This window comes from Oncorhynchus nerka, linkage group LG6, assembly GCF_034236695.1.
Source record: "Oncorhynchus nerka isolate Pitt River linkage group LG6, Oner_Uvic_2.0, whole genome shotgun sequence".
In the NCBI taxonomy this organism is placed as follows: Eukaryota; Metazoa; Chordata; class Actinopteri; order Salmoniformes; family Salmonidae; genus Oncorhynchus; species Oncorhynchus nerka.
In genome coordinates, this window is record NC_088401.1 from 77,120,365 (window position 1) to 77,140,881 (window position 20,517).

Below are 20,517 nucleotides of genomic sequence, written 5' to 3' on the forward strand. Positions count from 1 at the left end.
GAGAAGCATGTCTGATCATATGTCTCACTGAGAAGCATGTCTGATCATATGTCTCACTGAGAAGCATGTCTGATCATATGTCTCACTGAGAAGCATGTCTGATCATATGTCTCATGTATCACTGAGAAGCATGTCTGATCATATGTCTCACTGAGAAGCATGTCTGATCATATGTATCATTGAGAAGCATGTCTGATCATATGTCTCATTGAGAAGCATGTCTGGTCATATGTCTCACTGAGAAGCATGTCTGATCATATGTCTCACTGAGAAGCATGTCTGATCATATGTCTCATTGAGAAGCATGTCTGATCATATGTCTCACTGAGAAGCATGTCTGATCATATGTCTCACTGAGAAGCATGTCTGATCATATGTCTCATTGAGAAGCATGTCTGATCATATGTCTCATTGAGAAGCATGTCTGATCATATGTCTCATGTATCACTAAGAAGCATGTCTGATCATATGTCTCATGTCTCACTGAGAAACATGTCTGATCATCTCTGGCTCCTCTATTTTCAGCTGATTTTGGTCACATAATCTTCCTTGTGGGTGTGAACTGAATATCAAATCACACCATTTCAATTCACGAAGGACAATTCCGTAGTCTTTGAATATTAATGTTTCCTCCTGTGTTTCCATGATGTCCCAGCAGGTTTCAGTGTGTGCCTGCGCGCGGTGGCTTTTAACGGAATCACATAGAAATCAATAGCTGACGAATAAATGACTGGTGTTTCGGTGCCAGGGTTCCTTTTAGAAGAGTGAAGCACACTCTGGGCTGTGTGCCACTGTACACCAGACACTTCTAATATTATCACACACTAGACACTTCTAATGTTATCACACACTAGACACTTCTAATATTATCACACACTAGAAACGTCTAATGTTATCACACACCAGACACTTCTAATATTATCACACACTAGACACTTCTAATGTTATCAGACACTAGACACTTCTAATGTTATCAGACACTAGAAACGTCTAATATTATCACACACTAGACACTTCTAATGTTATCACACACTAGACACTTCTAATGTTATCACACACTAGAAACGTCTAATGTTATCACACACTAGACACTTCTAATGTTATCACACACTAGACACTTCTAATGTTATCACACACTAGACACTTCTAATATTATCACACACTAGACACTTCTAATGTTATCAGACACTAGACACTTCTAATGTTATCAGACACTAGAAACGTCTAATATTATCACACACTAGACACTTCTAATATTATCACACACTAGAAACGTCTAATGTTATCACACACTAGACACTTCTAATGTTATCACACACTAGACACTTCTAATATTATCAGACACTAGACACTTCTAATGTTATCAGACACTAGACACTTCTAATGTTATCAGACACTAGAAACGTCTAATATTATCACACACTAGACACTTCTAATGTTATCACACACTAGACACTTCTAATGTTATCACACACTAGACACTTGTAATATTATCAGACACTAGAAACGTCTAATGTTATCACACACTAGACACTTCTAATGTTATCACACACTAGAAACGTCTAATATTATCAGACATACTCAACCACCTCCACCTGACTGTGACATGTTCAACACACCCTGGTTTACAGTGGCTGATAAATGTATACCAGTTGGGCCATGTTAATGCTTTTGGTGGGACAGAGCAAAAACAAGATGAAAGCTAAGTTTCTCAGGTCCAGTATCATCATACACAACGCTGTTACAGTAGGCCTACAGCATTCAGATTGTCCTCCACTACCATCCCTGCACAGACATGGTACCAACCCCAGCATGGGCATTGCATGCTGTACTGTACACTACCTGTCTCTCTGCCAAGAAACCACCTGTGTGCTAACAATGACTCACCCAGGGTGCCCACGGCCATATGGGCCCTGGTCAAAAGCAGTGCACTATATAGGGAATAGGGTGCTTTTAGGACATAGGCTGAGCTGTGTGACAGAATTCATATTTTAGTATAAATGTTTTATAGTATTGCCATGACACGTTCTGTATTTCTGAACATTCACATTCGCCTATCATATGACACAGAATGTGTGACAAATAGAAGATAATTTATTATATTTGTATATGCTAACGCATAGGTGTTAGGGCTACCGTTAAACAATATCTAGTCTTCAACCGTTTTCAAAACCGATAGGCTCGCAGAAATCGTTGGAGCGTCTCTGTCGAGCGGCCTGGTGCAAACACGACCGGTTAGTTGTAGTGTAAATGGGAGTGTCTGAAAGTGAAAGGGAGAACTGAATGAAACAGAAAAGATGAGCTCTGCCTCTGTGGAAGCAACCCGAGCAGACGGAGCAATAGACTATTATTGTCGTCAACACATTTAGCCGCCGCATAGGATATGTCGACAGGCAGCTATTATTTGTCCTTTGCATATGCATTTTTTTGTATCGATTTGTGTTAGTGATTACATTGTCCGGTTTAAATTCTAACGCTTTATTTTAGCATGAGTCCGGGAGAACGGTTAACCCGATTTAATCTGAGTTCTGTATATTCCCGTTTGAGTCTGTATTTGATTGTCGTTATATGCTGTGTTGGGTCTTTTATATCCGATCAAAACGCTGCTGCCGGTAAGTCTGTTTATTCCTTACAATAATCAGTAAGTTAATGCATGGAAATGTCATTTTTCTGGATGGCTGATAAGTATTTAATGATCTGTGCATAATGTTAGTTCACTCAGCCTGGCCTCACTGGTGTTTCAAGTCTTATTTCGTCTTTCTTAGAATAGGCTATTGGGGATGTTCTTATTCATTCATAACATACGCACGTTTTCTAGTGCAGACTATTATTTTGACATATGGTCAAGTACAGAACGTCCTGTTGGCTACCTGTAGAAAGTGCACTTTTTTTTTTACCTCTTGATAAACTGTTGACCATACTATTTACCAAGTGAGTTTTCATCTATACTGAACACAAATATAAAGGCAACATCCAACAATTTCAAAGATTCAAAGATCAGTCAATTGAAATTAAATTGATTGGGCTCTAATCTAGGGATTTCACATTACTGGGAATACAGATATGCATCGGTTGTTCACAGATACCTTTTAAAAAAGAAGGTTGGCGTGGATCAGAAATCCAGTCAGTACCTGGTGTAATCACCATATGCCTCATGCAGCGCAACACATCTCCTTCACATAGAGTTGATCAAGCTGTTGATTGTGGCCTGTGGAATGATGTCCCACTCCTCTTCAGTGGCTGTCTGAAGTTGGTGGATATTGACGAGAACTGGAACGTGCTGTGGTACACGTCAATCCAGAGCATCCCAAACATGCTCAAATTGTGACATGTCTGGTGAGTATGCACGCAATGGAAGAAATGGGACATTTCCACTTCCAGGAAGTGTCGACATGGGGCCATGCATTATCATGCTGAAACATTAGGTAACTGTGATGGATGACTGGCACGACACTGAGACTCAGGATCTCGTCACGGTATCTCTGTGCATTCAAATCTCTTGCAACAACTCTGGTGGAAATTCCTGCAGTTAGCATGCCAATTTCACGCTCCCTCAAAACTTGAAATATCTGTGGTATTGTGTGACTAAACTACACATTTTAGAGTGGCTTTTTATTGTCCCTAGCACAAAGTGCACCTGTGTGATGATCAGGCTTTTTAATCAGTTTCTTGATATGCCACACCTGTCAGGTGGCTGGATTATCTTGGCAATGGATAAATGCTCACTAGCAGTAATGTAAACAAATTTGTGCACAAAATGTAAGAGAAATAAACTTTTTGTGTGTATTGAATTTTGGGGAACTTTTATTTCAGCTCATAAAACATGGGACCAAAACGTTACATGCATTTATATTTTTGTTCAGGTTATATTTTTCATGCTGTGTATTTACCACAACAATCCGAGACTGTACTCAACGAGCTGTATAGAGCCCCACAGAGGAGGTGTCATAATACCCATAAAACCTAGCAGTCAAACAGGGAAATGCTTCCAACTGTTTTTTTCCACCATTCATTTTTCCCATAGGGAATTTTAGAAATACTGGCTGTGTTTTGTGTAGACTTACCCTGGCAGGATGTTTTGATAACCATTTAAATCTCTCTCGGACAAGGTGACTTTCATCAATATATTCGTCTTTATTTACTCTCTGATTCTAAAATGCTAATTAGCATCAAATTAGACATCATGCAAAACTACAAATCCCTACAAGCTCCTGCACATCATCTCTAGCTGCTGCATTTGCTAATATGTATTTTGTCAATTTAAAACTTGCACAAGACAGTTCACAGAATTGTCAATTTAAAGAAATGTTGCCAATTTATTCATTACTAAATTTAGCTTGCATTGGATTGTTAATCCAGAGATTCTTACCTTTGCCGCGATTCAACAGTCTCATCCAGATCATCATGGTATGTGTAGTTCTTTATGATAGCCACATTAGGAGCTAATTTGCATTTAATTTTGGGGGGGTAAATACAGGCGAATATATTGATAAGTCACCTTGTCCTAGACAGATTTACAGGGTTATCAAAACGTCACACCAGGGTAAGCCTACACCAAACATCCCTTATTTTAAGTGTTTCTAAAATGTGGTGTGAAAAAATGATAGGACCATTTCCTTGTTTTACCGCTAGGTTTTATGGGTATTATGACTCATACTGTGGAACTCTATAGGGCCATAAGCAAACAAGAACATGCTCATCCAGAGGCGATGCTCCGAGTGGCCTGTGATTTTAATTACGGAAATACTGAAATCTGTTTTAGCTAATATCTACCAGCATGTCACATATGCAACTCTAGATCATCTTTACTCCACACAGAAATGCGTACATAGCTCTCCCTCGCCCTCCTTTAGGCAAATCTGACCATAAGTTTATCCTCCTGATTCCTGCTTCCAAGCAAAACCTCGAACAGGAAGTTTCGCTGACACGCTCAATATGGAAGTGGTCCAATGAAGCAGATGCTATTTTATTTATTTATTTATTTCACCTTTATTTAACCAGGTAGGCAAGTTGAGAACAAGTTCTCATTTACAATTGCGACCTGGTCAAGATAAAGCAAAGCAGTTCGACAGATACAACGACACAGAGTTACACATGGAGTAAAACCAACATACAGTCAATAATACAGTATAAACAAGTCTATATACAATGTGAGCAAATGAGGTGAGAAGGGAGGTAAAGGCAAAAAAGGCCATGGTGGCAAAGTAAATACAATATAGCAAGTAAAACACTGGAATGGTAGTTTTGCAATGGAAGAATGTGCAAAGTAGAAATAAAAATAATGGGGTGCAAAGGAGCAAAATAAATAAATAAATTAAATACAGTTGGGAAAGAGGTAGTTGTTTGGGCTAAATTATAGGTGGGCTATGTACAGGTGCAGTAATCTATAAGATGCTCTGACAGTTGGTGCTTAAAGCTAGTGAGGGAGATAAGTGTTTCCAGTTTCAGAGATTTTTGTAGTTCGTTCCAGTCATTGGCAGCAGAGAACTGGAAGGAGAGGCGGCCAAAGAAAGAATTGGTTTTGGGGGTGGCTAGAGAGATATACCTGCTGGAGCGTGTGCTACAGGTGGGAGATGCTATGGTGACCAGCGAGCTGAGATAAGGGGGGACTTTACCTAGCAGGGTCTTGTAGATGACATGCAGCCAGTGGGTTTGGCGACGAGTATGAAGTGAGGGCCAGCCAACGAGAGCGTACAGGTCGCAATGGTGGGTAGTATATGGGGCTTTGGTGACAAAACGGATTTCACTGTGATAGACTGCATCCAATTTGTTGAGTAGGGTATTGGAGGCTATTTTGTAAATGACATCGCCAAAGTCGAGGATTGGTAGGATGGTCAGTTTTACAAGGGTATGTTTGGCAGCATGAGTGAAGGATACTTTGTTTGCGAAATAGGAAGCCAATTCTAGATTTAACTTTGGATTGGAGATGTTTGATATGGGTCTGGAAGGAGAGTTTACAGTCTAACCAGACACCTAAATATTTGTAGTTGTCCACGTATTCTAAGTCAGAGCCGTCCAGAGTAGTGATGTTGGACAGGCGGGTAGGTGCAGGTAGCGATCGGTTGAAGAGCATGCATTTAGTTTTACTTTTATTTAAGAGCAATTGGAGGCCACGGAAGGAGAGTTGTATGGCATTGAAGCTTGCCTGGAGGGTTGTTAACACAGTGTCCAAAGAAGGGCCGGAAGTATACAGAATGGTGTCGTCTGCGTAGAGGTGGATCAGAGACTCACCAGCAGCAAGAGCGACCTCATTGATGTATACAGAGAAGAGAGTCGGTCCAAGAATTGAACCCTGTGGCACCCCCATAGAGACTGCCAGAGGTCCGGACAGCAGACCCTCGGATTTGACACACTGAACTCTATCAGAGAAGTAGTTGGTGAACCAGGCGAGGCAATCATTTGAGAAACCAAGGCTGTCGAGTCTGCCGATGAGGATGTGGTGATTGACAGAGTCGAAAGCCTTGGCCAGATCAATGAATACGGCTGCACAGTAATGTTTCTTATCGATGGCGGTTAAGATATCGTTTAGGACCTTGAGCGTGGCTGAGGTGCACCCATGACCAGCTCTGAAACCAGATTGCATAGCAGAGAAGGTATGGTGAGATTCGAAATGGTCGGTAATCTGTTTGTTGACTTGGCTTTCGAAGACCTTAGAAAGGCATGGTAGGATAGATATAGGTCTGTAGCAGTTTGGGTCAAGAGTGTCCCCCCCTTTGAAGAGGGGGATGACCGCAGCTGCTTTCCAATCTTTGGGAATCTCAGACGACACGAAAGAGAGGTTGAACAGGCTAGTGATAGGGGTGGCAACAATTTCGGCAGATAATTTTAGAAAGAAAGGGTCCAGATTGTCTAGCCCGGCTGATTTGTAGGGGTCCAGATTTTGCAGCTCTTTCAGAACATCTGCTGAATGGATTTGGGAGAAGGAGAAATGGGGAAGGCTTGGGCGAGTTGCTGTTGGGGGTGCAGTGCTGTTGACCGGGGTAGGAGTAGCCAGGTGGAAAGCATGGCCAGCCGTAGAAAAATGCTTATTGAAATTCTCAATTATGGTGGATTTATCAGTGGTGACAGTGTTTCCTATCTTCAGTGCAGTGGGCAGCTGGGAGGAGGTGTTCTTATTCTCCATGGACTTTACAGTGTCCCAGAACTTTTTTGAGTTAGTGTTGCAGGAAGCAAATTTCTGCTTGAAAAAGCTAGCCTTGGCTTTTCTAACTGCCTGTGTATAATTGTTTCTAGCTTCCCTGAACAGCTGCATATCACGGGGGCTGTTCGATGCTAATGCAGAACGCCATAGGATGTTTTTGTGTTGGTTAATGGCAGTCAGGTCTGGGGAGAACCAAGGGCTATATCTGTTCCTGGTTCTAAATTTCCTGAATGGGGCATGTTTATTTAAGATGGCTAGGAAGGCATTTTTTTGTAAATATCCAGGCATCCTCTACTGACGGGATGAGATCAATATCCTTCCAGGATACCCCGGCCAGGTCGATTAGAAAGGCCTGCTCGCTGAAGTGTTTCAGGGAGCGTTTTACAGTGATGAGTGGAGGTCGTTTGACCGCTGACCCACTACGGATGCAGGCAATGAGGCAGTGATCGCTGAGATCTTGGTTGAAGACAGCAGAGGTGTATTTAGAGGGGAAGTTGGTTAGGATGATATCTATGAGGGTGCCCGTGTTTAAGGCTTTGGGGAGGTACCTGGTAGGTTCATTGATAATTTGTGTGAGATTGAGGGCATCAAGTTTAGATTGTAGGATGGCTGGGGTGTTAAGCATGTTCCAGTTTAGGTCGCCTAGCAGCACGAGCTCTGAAGATAGATGGGGGGCAATCAGTTCACATATGGTGTCCAGAGCACAGCTGGGGGCAGAGGGTGGTCTATAGCAGGCGGCAACGGTGAGAGACTTGTTTTTAGAGAGGTGGATTTTTAAAAGTAGAAGTTCAAATTGTTTGGGTACAGACCTGGATAGTAGGACATAACTCTGCTCTTTGCAGTAGATTGCAACACCGCCCCCTTTGGCAGTTCTATCTTGTCTGAAAATGTTGTAGTTTGGAATAAAAATGTCTGAATTTTTGGTGGTCTTCCTAAGCCAGGATTCAGACACAGCTAGAACATCCGGGTTGGCACAGTGTGTTAAAGCAGTGAAAAGAAAAACTTAGGGAGGAGGCTTCTAATCATGCATGAAACCAAGGCTATTACGGTTACAGAAGTCGTCAAAAGAGAGCGCCTGGGGAATAGGAGTGGAGCTAGGCACTGCAGGGCCTGGATTCACCTCTACATCGCCAGAGGAACATAGGAGGAGTAGAATAAGGGTGCGGCTGAAAGCAATAAGAATTGGTCGTCTAGAACGTCTGGAACAGAGAGTAAAAGGAGGTTTCTGGGGGCGATAAAATAGCATCAAGGTATAATGTACAGACAGGTATGGTAGGATGTGAATACAGTGGAGGTAAACCTAGGTATTGAGTGATGAAGAGAGAGATATTGTCTCTAGAAACATCATTGAAACCAGGAGATGTCATTGCATGTGTGGGTGGTGGAACTAATAGGTTGGATAAGGTATAGTGAGCAGGACTAGAGGCTCTACAGTGAAATAAGCCAATAAACACTAACCAGAACAGCAATGGACAAGACATATTTACATTAAGGAGATGCATGCTTAGTCGAGTGATCAAAAGGGTCCAGTGAGTGGAGAGGTTGGTTGGGGGTCACGGCGATTTAGACAGCTAGCCAGGCCATCGGTAGCAAGCTAGCATAGGATGGAGGTCTGTTGTTAGCCACCTCTTGCGTTCCGTCAGTAGATTAGTGGGGTTCCGTGTGGTAGAGGTGATTAATCCAAATCACACAACAACAACAAAAATAAAAACAATAGATATAGTTATAGAGGCCCAAGAAGAAAACATAATAATAATAAAAATAGATAAATTGTCAGATTGTCTATTCAGATAGCAGCCGGTAAGACAGCTAACGGTTAGCAGGCCGCAGATGGGATTCAGGTAATGTCGCGATGGAGGAGCCAGCCGGATCTCCTTCGGGTAGATAACGTCGGCAGTCCAGTTGTGAAGGCCCGGTGGGGCTCCGCGTAGGCAGTAAAACGGGTCCGGATAGGTGACTGCAGCCCAGGAGTGATTGATGGAACTCAGGAGTGATTGACTCTAATGCTAAACTACAAGACTATTCGCGAGAGCAGACTGGAATATGTTCTGCGATTCATCCAATGGCATTGAGGAGTTTACTGCATCAGTCACCGGCTTCATTAATAAGTGCATCAACAACATTGTTCCCACAGTGACTGTACGTATATATCCCAACCAGAAGCCATGGATTAAAGGCAACATCCACACTGAGCTAAAGGCGCTTTCAAGGAGCGGGACACTAATCTGGACGATAATTTAAAAAATCCTGCTAAGCCCTCCGACGAATCATCAAACAGGAAAAGCATCAATACAGGACTAAGCTCTGACGCTCGTCGGATGTGGCAGGGCTTGCAAACTATCACGAATTTACAAAGGGAATCCCAGCCACAAGCTTCCCAGTGACTCAAGCCTACCAGACGAGCTAAATACATTCTATGCTTGCTTCGAGGCAAGCAACATTGAGTCATGAATGAGAGCACTAGCTGTACGGCAAGCGGTACCGACGCACCAAGTTTGAAACCAACAGGACCCTAAACAGCTTCTACCCCCAAGCCATTAGACCGCTAACTACTTAGTTAAATAGTTAAAGCTGCATTGTCATTTTTTGGGCGACCCGACCAAATTCGCATAAAAATCTTAGTTATAGATCTATTATTTGCATTGAAAGCAAGTCTAAGAAGCAGTTCTATGTGCGCTATCTATATGCTTATCATTCTTAAGTTGATTTTTTTTGGTCTTTTACTTCTGGTTCTGTACACCAGCTTCAAACAGCTGAAAATACATTATTTTTGGTTTTTGAAAAAATATTTCACATTATTTTAGATGGTACAATGATTCTCAATGATTATTTTTCACATTAACCGAAATGAAGAGAACTATTTGAATTTTTATCAACTAGGAAATGGCAGAGCTATTTCTGCATATTACACCTTTAACCAAAAAGCTACCCAGACTATCGGCATTGACCCTTTTTTTTCATGAAGTTTTTGTAGTCATCACATACGCTGCTGCTGCTGTTGAAGTTTATCTGTCACTCTATTCCTAGTTATATGTACATACCTATCTCAATTACCTCGTACCACTGCACATCCACTTTGTACTGGTACCCCGTGTTTATAGCCAAGTTATCGTTACTCATTGTGTATTTATTATTATTATGTGCTTTATTTTTCTATTATTTCGTTATTTTCTTTCTCTCTGCATTGTTGGGAAGGGCCCGTAAGTAAACATTTCACTGTTGTTTTACAGAGCATGTGACATATAAATATGCAATTAATTATATTCTGCAATGACTACACAAGCTTGTTTTAGTATATTTTATCAGGAGACGTCATATTAAAATCTCCTACTGCCCCCTTTATTGACATGGTTATAATTCCTGTGTGTAGAGGAGCAGAGATGGAGCCCTCAGGAGAACAACAACAGGATAGAACACCTAGAGAGCTATGAGATTACATATCCACACTGGCTGCAGCCTGCAAGACACAGGAGGTCCGTCCATGGAGAGAAGGTGAGATCCGATCTTATCACTGACATTCTCTACTAACTCAGAGAGACATACATGGTTGTCCTCTAAAATAGCTCAACAAATTTCACACGTTACATGTAAGAGATATGTAATGTTAGAGAGATATAATGCTCGAGAGATAATATTAGAGAGATATAATGCTAGAGAGATATAATGTTAGAGAGATGAGATATAATGTTAGAGAGATATAATGCTAGAGAGATATAATGCTAGAGAGATATAATGTTAGAGAGATATAATGCTAGAGAGATATAATATTAGAGAGATATAATGCTCGAGAGATAATATTAGAGAGATATAATGCTAGAGAGATATAATGTTAGAGAGATATAATATTAGAGAGATATAATGTTAGAGAGATATAATGCTAGAGAGATATAATGCTAGAGAGATATAATGTTAGAGAGATATAATGTTAGAGAGATATAATGTTAGAGAGATATAATGTTAGAGAGATATAATGTTAGAGAGATATAATGTTAGAGAGATATAATATTAGAGAGATATAATATTAGAGAGATATAATATTAGAGAGAGATATAATATTAGAGAGATATAATATTAGAGAGATATAATGCTAGATAGATATAATGTTAGAGAGATATAATGTTAGAGAGATATAATATTAGAGAGAAATATAATATTAGAGAGATATAATGCTAGAGAGATATAATGTTAGAGAGATATAATGTTAGAGAGATATAATGTTAGAGAGATATAATATTAGAGAGATATAATGCTAGATAGATATAATGTTAGAGAGATATAATATTAGAGAGAAATATAATATTAGAGAGATATAATATTAGAGAGATATAATGCTAGAGAGATATAATGTTAGAGAGATATAATATTAGAGAGAGATATAATATTAGAGAGATATAATGCTCGAGAGATATAATATTAGAGAGATATAATATTAGAGAGATATATAATATTAGAGAGATATAATATTAGAGAGATATATAATATTAGAGAGATATAATATTAGAGAGATATAATGTTAGAGAGATATAATATTAGAGAGATATAATGCTAGAGAGATATAATGTTAGAGAGATATAATATTAGAGAGATATAATGTTAGAGAGATATAATATTAGAGAGATATAATGCTAGAGAGATATAATATTAGAGAGATATAATGTTAGAGAGATATAATATTAGAGAGATATAATGCTAGAGAGATATAATATTAGAGAGATATAATGTTAGAGAGATATAATATTAGAGAGATATAATGTTAGAGAGATATAATATTAGAGAGATATAATATTAGAGAGAGATATAATATTAGAGAGATATAATGTTAGAGAGATATAATATTAGAGAGATATAATGTTAGAGAGATATAATGTTAGAGAGATATAATATTAGAGAGATATAATGTTAGAGAGATATAATATTAGAGAGATATAATATTAGAGAGATATAATGTTAGAGAGATATAATATTAGAGAGATATAATATTAGAGAGATATAATGCTAGAGAGATATAATGTTAGAGAGATATAATATTAGAGAGATATAATATTAGAGAGATATAATATTAGAGAGATATAATGCTAGAGAGATATAATATTAGAGAGATATAATGTTAGAGAGATATAATATTAGAGAGATATAATATTAGAGAGATATAATGCTAGAGAGATATAATATTAGAGAGATATAATGTTAGACAGATATGTTAGATATAATGCTAGATATATTTAAGCAATAAGGCCTGAGCGTGTGTGGTATATGGCCAATATACCACAACTAAGGGTATCTTATGCTCGACGCATTGCAGAGTACCTGGATACAGCCCTTAGCCGTGGTATATTGGCCATATACCACAAACCCCTGAAGGGCCTTTTTGCTATTATAAACTGGTTACCAATGTAATTAGAGCAGTAAAAATACATGTTTTATCATGACCATGGTATACGGTCTGATATACCACGGCTGTCAGCCAATCAGCATTCAGGGCTCGAACCACCCAGTTTCTAATGTTAGAAATAATGCTACTGAGATATTATACTATTTCTCTGATTTTCTCCCGAGCAGCACCCGTCTGAGGCAGAGGTCCTCATCACAGCTGAGGGAGAGGAGATGACCCTCCGTCTGTACAGGAATGAGTAAGAACCTAACTGTACTATACCATACTGTATTATACCATACTGTACTATACCATATCATACTGTATTATACCATAACATACTGTATTATACCATAACATACTGTACTATACCATACATTTACATTACATTTACATTTAAGTCATTTAGCAGACGCTCTTATCCAGAGCGACTTACAAATTGGTGCGTTCACCTTAAGACATCCAGTGGAACAGCCACTTTACAATAGTGCATCTAAATCTTTTAAGGGGGGGTGAGAAGGATTACTTTATCCTATCCTAGGTATTCCTGAAAGAGGTGGGGTTTCAGGTGTCTCCGGAAGGTGGTGATTGACTCCGCTGTCCTGGCGTCGTGAGGGAGTTTGTTCCACCATTGGGGGGCCAGAGCAGCGAACAGTTTTGACTGGGCTGCGCGGGAACTGTACTTCCTCAGTGGTAGGGAGGCGAGCAGGCCAGAGGTGGATGAACGCAGTGCCCTTGTTTGGGTGTAGGGCCTGATCAGAGCCTGGAGGTACTGAGGTGCCGTTCCCCTCACAGCTCCGTAGGCAAGCACCATGGTCTTGTAGCGGATGCGAGCTTCAACTGGAAGCCAGTGGAGAGAGCGGAGGAGCGGGGTGACGTGAGAGAACGTGCTTTTACACCTGCATTGTTTGCTGTTTGGGGTTTTAGGCTGGGTTTCTGTACAGCACTTTGAGATATCAGCTGATGTACGAAGGGCTATATAAATAAATTTGATTTGATTTGATTTGATTTGAACTTGGGAAGGTTGAACACCAGATGGGCTGCGGCGTTCTGGATGAGTTGTAGGGGTTTAATGGCACAGGCAGGGAGCCCAGCCAACAGCGAGTTGCAGTAATCCAGACGGGAGATGACAAGTGCCTGGATTAGGACCTGCGCTGCTTCCTGTGTGAGGCAGGGTCGTACTCTGCGGATGTTGTAGAGCATGAACCTACAAGAACGGGCCACCGCCTTGATGTTAGTTGAGAACGACAGGGTGTTGTCCAGGATCATAAGGTTCTTAGCGCTCTGGGAGGAGGACACAATGGAGTTGTCAACCGTGATGGCGAGATCATGGACGGGCAGTCCTTCCCGGGAGGAAGAGCAGCTCCGTCTTGCCGAGGTTCAGCTTGAGGTGGTGATCCGTCATCCACACTGATATGTCTGCCAGACATGCAGAGATGCGATTCGCCACCTGGTCATCAGAAGGGGGAAAGGAGAAGATTAATTGTGTGTCGTCTGCATAGCAATGATAGGAGAGACCATGTGAGGTTATGACAGAGCCAAGTGACTTGGTGTATAGCGAGAATAGGAGAGGGCCTAGAACAGAGCCCTGGGGGACGCCAGTGGTGAGAGCGCGTGGTGAGGAGACAGATTCTCGCCACGCCACCTGGTAGGAGCGACCTGTCAGGTAGGACGCAATCCAAGCGTGGGCCGCGCCGGAGATGCCCAACTCGGAGAGGGTGGAGAGGAGGATCTGATGGTTCACAGTATCGAAGGCAGCCGATAGGTCTAGAAGGATGAGAGCAGAGGAGAGAGAGTTAGCTTTAGCAGTGCGGAGGGCCTCCGTGATACAGAGAAGAGCAGTCTCAGTTGAATGACTAGTCTTGAAACCTGACTGATTTGGATCAAGAAGGTCATTCTGAGAGAGATAGCGTACCATACTGTACTATACCATAACATACATACCATACTGTACTATACCATAACATACTGTATTATACCATAATATACTGTATTATACCATACTGTATTATACCATAACATACTGTATTATACCATAACATACTGTACTATACCATACCATACTGTTCTATACCATACCATACTGTACTATACCATACCATACTGTACTATACCATACTGTATTATACCATAACATACTGTATTATACCATAACATACTGTATTATACCATAACATACTGTATTATACCATAACATACTGTATTATACCATACTGTATTATACCATAACATACTGTATTATACCATACTGTAATATACCATAACATACTGTATTATACCATAACATACTGTACTATACCATACTGTAATATACCATAACATACTGTATTATACCATAACATACTGTATTATACCATACTGTATTATACCATAACATACTGTATTATACCATACCATACTGTACTATACCATACTGTAATATACCATAACATTCTGTATTATACCATAACATACTGTATTATACCATAACATACTGTATTATACCATAACATACTGTATTATACCATAACATACTGTACTATACCATACTGTAATATACCATAACATACTGTATTATACCATAACATACTGTATTATACCATAACATACTGTACTATACCATACTGTAATATACCATAACATACTGTATTATACCATAACATACTGTATTATACCATAACATACTGTATTATACCATAACATACTGTACTATAACATACTGTAATATACCATAACATACTGTAATATACCATAACATACTGTATTATACCATAACATACTGTATTATACCATAACATACTGTATTATACCATACCATACTGTATTATACCATACCATACTGTACTATACCATACTGTATTATACCATACCATACTGTATTACACCATAACATACTGTATTATACCATAACATACTGTATTATACCATAACATACTGTATTATACCATACTGTATTATACCATAACATACTGTATTATACCATAACATACTGTACTATACCATACTGTAATATACCATAACATACTGTATTATACCATAACATACTGTATTATACCATCATACTGTATTATACCATAACATACTGTATTATACCATAACATACTGTACTATACCATACTGTAATATACCATAACATACTGTATTATACCATAACATACTGTATTATACCATACTGTATTATACCATAACATACTGTATTATACCATAACATACTGTATTATACCATAACATACTGTACTATACCATACTGTATTATACCATAACATACTGTATTATACCATAACATACTGTATTATACCATACTGTATTATACCATAACATACTGTATTATACCATAACATACTGTATTATACCATAACATACTGTACTATACCATACCATACTGTTCTATACCATACCATACTGTATTATACCATAACATACTGTATTATACCATAACATACTGTACTATACCATACCATACTGTTCTATACCATACCATACTGTATTATACCATAACATACTGTATTATACCATACTGTATTATACCATAACATACTGTATTATACCATAACATACTGTACTATACCATACTGTAATATACCATAACATACTGTATTATACCATAACATACTGTATTATACCATAACATACTGTATTATACCATAACATACTGTATTATACCATAACATACTGTACTATACCATACTGTAATATACCATAACATACTGTATTATACCATAACATACTGTATTATACCATAACAGGGGTACTATACCATACTGTAATATACCATAACATACTGTATTATACCATAACATACTGTATTATACCATAACATACTGTATTATACCATAACATACTGTACTATAACATACTGTAATATACCATAACATACTGTAATATACCATAACATACTGTATTATACCATAACATACTGTATTATACCATAACATACTGTATTATACCATACCATACTGTATTATACCATACCATACTGTACTATACCATACTGTATTATACCATACCATACTGTATTACACCATAACATACTGTATTATACCATAACATACTGTATTATACCATAACATACTGTATTATACCATACTGTATTATACCATAACATACTGTATTATACCATAACATACTGTACTATACCATACTGTAATATACCATCATACTGTATTATACCATAACATACTGTATTATACCATCATACTGTATTATACCATAACATACTGTATTATACCATAACATACTGTACTATACCATACTGTAATATACCATAACATACTGTATTATACCATAACATACTGTATTATACCATACTGTATTATACCATAACATACTGTATTATACCATAACATACTGTATTATACCATAACATACTGTACTATACCATACTGTATTATACCATAACATACTGTATTATACCATAACATACTGTATTATACCATACTGTATTATACCATAACATACTGTATTATACCATAACATACTGTATTATACCATAACATACTGTACTATACCATACCATACTGTTCTATACCATACCATACTGTATTATACCATAACATACTGTATTATACCATAACATACTGTACTATACCATACCATACTGTTCTATACCATACCATACTGTACTATACCATACCATACTGTACTATACCATACTGTATTATACCATAACATACTGTATTATACCATACTGTATTATACCATAACATACTGTATTATACCATACTGTATTATACCATAACATACTGTATTATACCATACCATACTGTATTATACCATACTGTATTATACCATAACATACTGTATTATACCATAACATACTGTACTATACCATACTGTATTATACCATAACATACTGTATTATTATACTGTATTATACCATACTGTATTATACCATAACATACTGTATTATACCATAACATACTGTATTATACCATAACATACTGTATTATACTGTTCTATACCATACCATACTGTATACCATACTGTACTATACCATACTGTATTATACCATAACATACTGTATTATACCATAACATACTGTATTATACCATAACATACTGTACTATACCATACTGTACTATACCATACCATACTGTATTACACCATAACATACTGTATTATACCATAACATACTGTATTATATACCATACTGTATTATACCATAACATACTGTATTATACCATAACATACTGTATTATACCATAACATACATACCATACTGTCTATACCATACCATACTGTACTATACCATACTGTATTATACCATAACATACTGTATTATACCATAACATACTGTATTATACCATAACATACTGTATTATACATATACCATACCATACTGTACTATACCATACTGTACTATACCATACCATACTGTATTACACCATAACATACTGTATTATACCATAACATACTGTATTATACCATAACATACTGTATTATACCATAACATACTGTATTATACCATAACATACTGTATTATACCATAACATACTGTATTATACATACTGTATTATACCATAACATACTGTACTGTAATATATAACATACTGTATTATACCATAACATACTGTACTGTAATATACCATAACATACTGTATTATACCATACATACTGTATAACATACTGTATTATACCATAACATACTGTATTATACCATAACATACTATACTATACCATACTGTAATATACCATAACATACTGTATTATACCATAACATACTGTATTATACCATAACATACTGTATTATACCATAACATACTGTATTATACCATAACATACTGTACTATACCATACTGTAATATACCATAACATACTGTATTATACCATAACATACTGTATTATACCATAACATACTGTACTATACCATAACTGTAATATACTATAACATACTGTATTATACCATAACATACTGTATTATACCATAACATACTGTATTATACCATAACATACTGTACTATAACATACTGTAATATACCATAACATACTGTAATATACCATAACATACTGTATTATACCATAACATACTGTATTATACCATAACATACTGTATTATACCATACTGTATTATACCATACCATACTGTATTATACCATACCATACTGTACTATACCATACTGTATTATACCATACCATACTGTATTATACCATAACATACTGTATTATACCATAACATACTGTATTATACCATAACATACTGTATTATACCATACTGTATTATACCATAACATACTGTATTATACCATAACATACTGTAATATATACTGTAATATAACATACTGTATTATACCATAACATACTGTATTATACCATCATACTGTATTATACCATAACATACTGTATTATACCATAACATACTGTACTATACCATACTGTAATATACCATAACATACTGTATTATACCATAACATACTGTATTATACCATACTGTATTATACCATAACATACTGTATTATACCATAACATACTGTATTATACCATAACATACTGTACTATACCATACTGTATTATACCATAACATACTGTATTATACCATAACATACTGTATTATACCATACTGTATTATACCATAACATACTGTATTATACCATAACATACTGTATTATACCATAACATACTGTACTATACCATACCATACTGTTCTATACCATACCATACTGTATTATACCATAACATACTGTATTATACCATAACATACTGTACTATACCATACCATACTGTTCTATACCATACTGTACTATACCATACCATACTGTACTATACCATACTGTATTATACCATAACATACTGTATTATACCATAACATACTGTATTATACCATAACATACTGTATTATACCATACCATACTGTATTATACCATACTGTATTATACCATAACATACTGTATTATACCATAACATACTGTACTATACCATACTGTATTATACCATAACATACTGTATTATACCATAACATACTGTATTATACCATACTGTATTATACCATAACATACTGTATTATACCATAACATACTGTATTATACCATAACATACTGTACTATACCATACCATACTGTTCTATACCATACCATACTGTACTATACCATACCATACTGTACTATACCATACTGTATTATACCATAACATACTGTATTATACCATAACATACTGTTTTATACCATAACATACTGTACTATACCATACCATACTGTACTATACCATACTGTACTATACCATACCATACTGTATTACACCATAACATACTGTATTATACCATAACATACTGTATTATACCATACCATACTGTATTACACCATAACATACTGTATTATACCTTAACATACTGTATTATACCATAACATACTGTATTATACCATAACATACTGTATTATACCATACTGTATTATACCATAACATACTGTATTATACCATACTGTAATATACCATAACATACTGTATTATACCATAACATACTGTACTATACCATACTGTAATATACCATAACATACTGTATTATACCATAACATACTGTATTATACCATACTGTATTATACCATAACATACTGTATTATACCATACCATACTGTACTATACCATACTGTAATATAACATAACATACTGTACTATACCATACTGTATTATACCATAACATACTGTATTATACCATAACATACTGTATTATACCATACTGTATTATACCATAACATACTGTATTATACCATACCATACTGTATTATACCATACCATACTGTATTATACCATAACATACTGTACTATACCATAACATACTGTATTATACCATAACATACTGTATTATACCATACTGTATTATACCATAACATACTGTATTATACCATAACATACTGTACTATACCATAACATACTGTATTATACCATAACATACTGTACTATACCATACTGTATTATACCATAACATACTGTATTATACCATAACATACTGTATTATACCATAACATACTGTACTATACCATACCATAACATACTGTACTGTATTATACCATAACATACTGTATTATACCATAACATA

The 20,517-nt window shown here is 36.8% G+C and overlaps 1 protein-coding gene across 1 annotated transcript in view; it reads left to right on the forward strand.

Moving 5' to 3' along the window:
* The first annotated feature begins 339 nt into the window (after positions 1 to 339).
* LOC115124285 (disintegrin and metalloproteinase domain-containing protein 19) overlaps positions 340 to 20,517 on the forward strand; it is a 61,450-nt gene continuing 41,272 nt past the window's right edge. Inside the window, exons 1-3 of the mRNA XM_065019882.1 lie at positions 340 to 2,612; positions 10,512 to 10,633; positions 12,701 to 12,771. Coding sequence (XP_064875954.1) covers positions 2,489 to 2,612; positions 10,512 to 10,633; positions 12,701 to 12,771 — 317 coding nt within the window. The 5' untranslated portion in view covers positions 340 to 2,488. The remainder of the gene's footprint in view (positions 2,613 to 10,511; positions 10,634 to 12,700; positions 12,772 to 20,517) is intronic.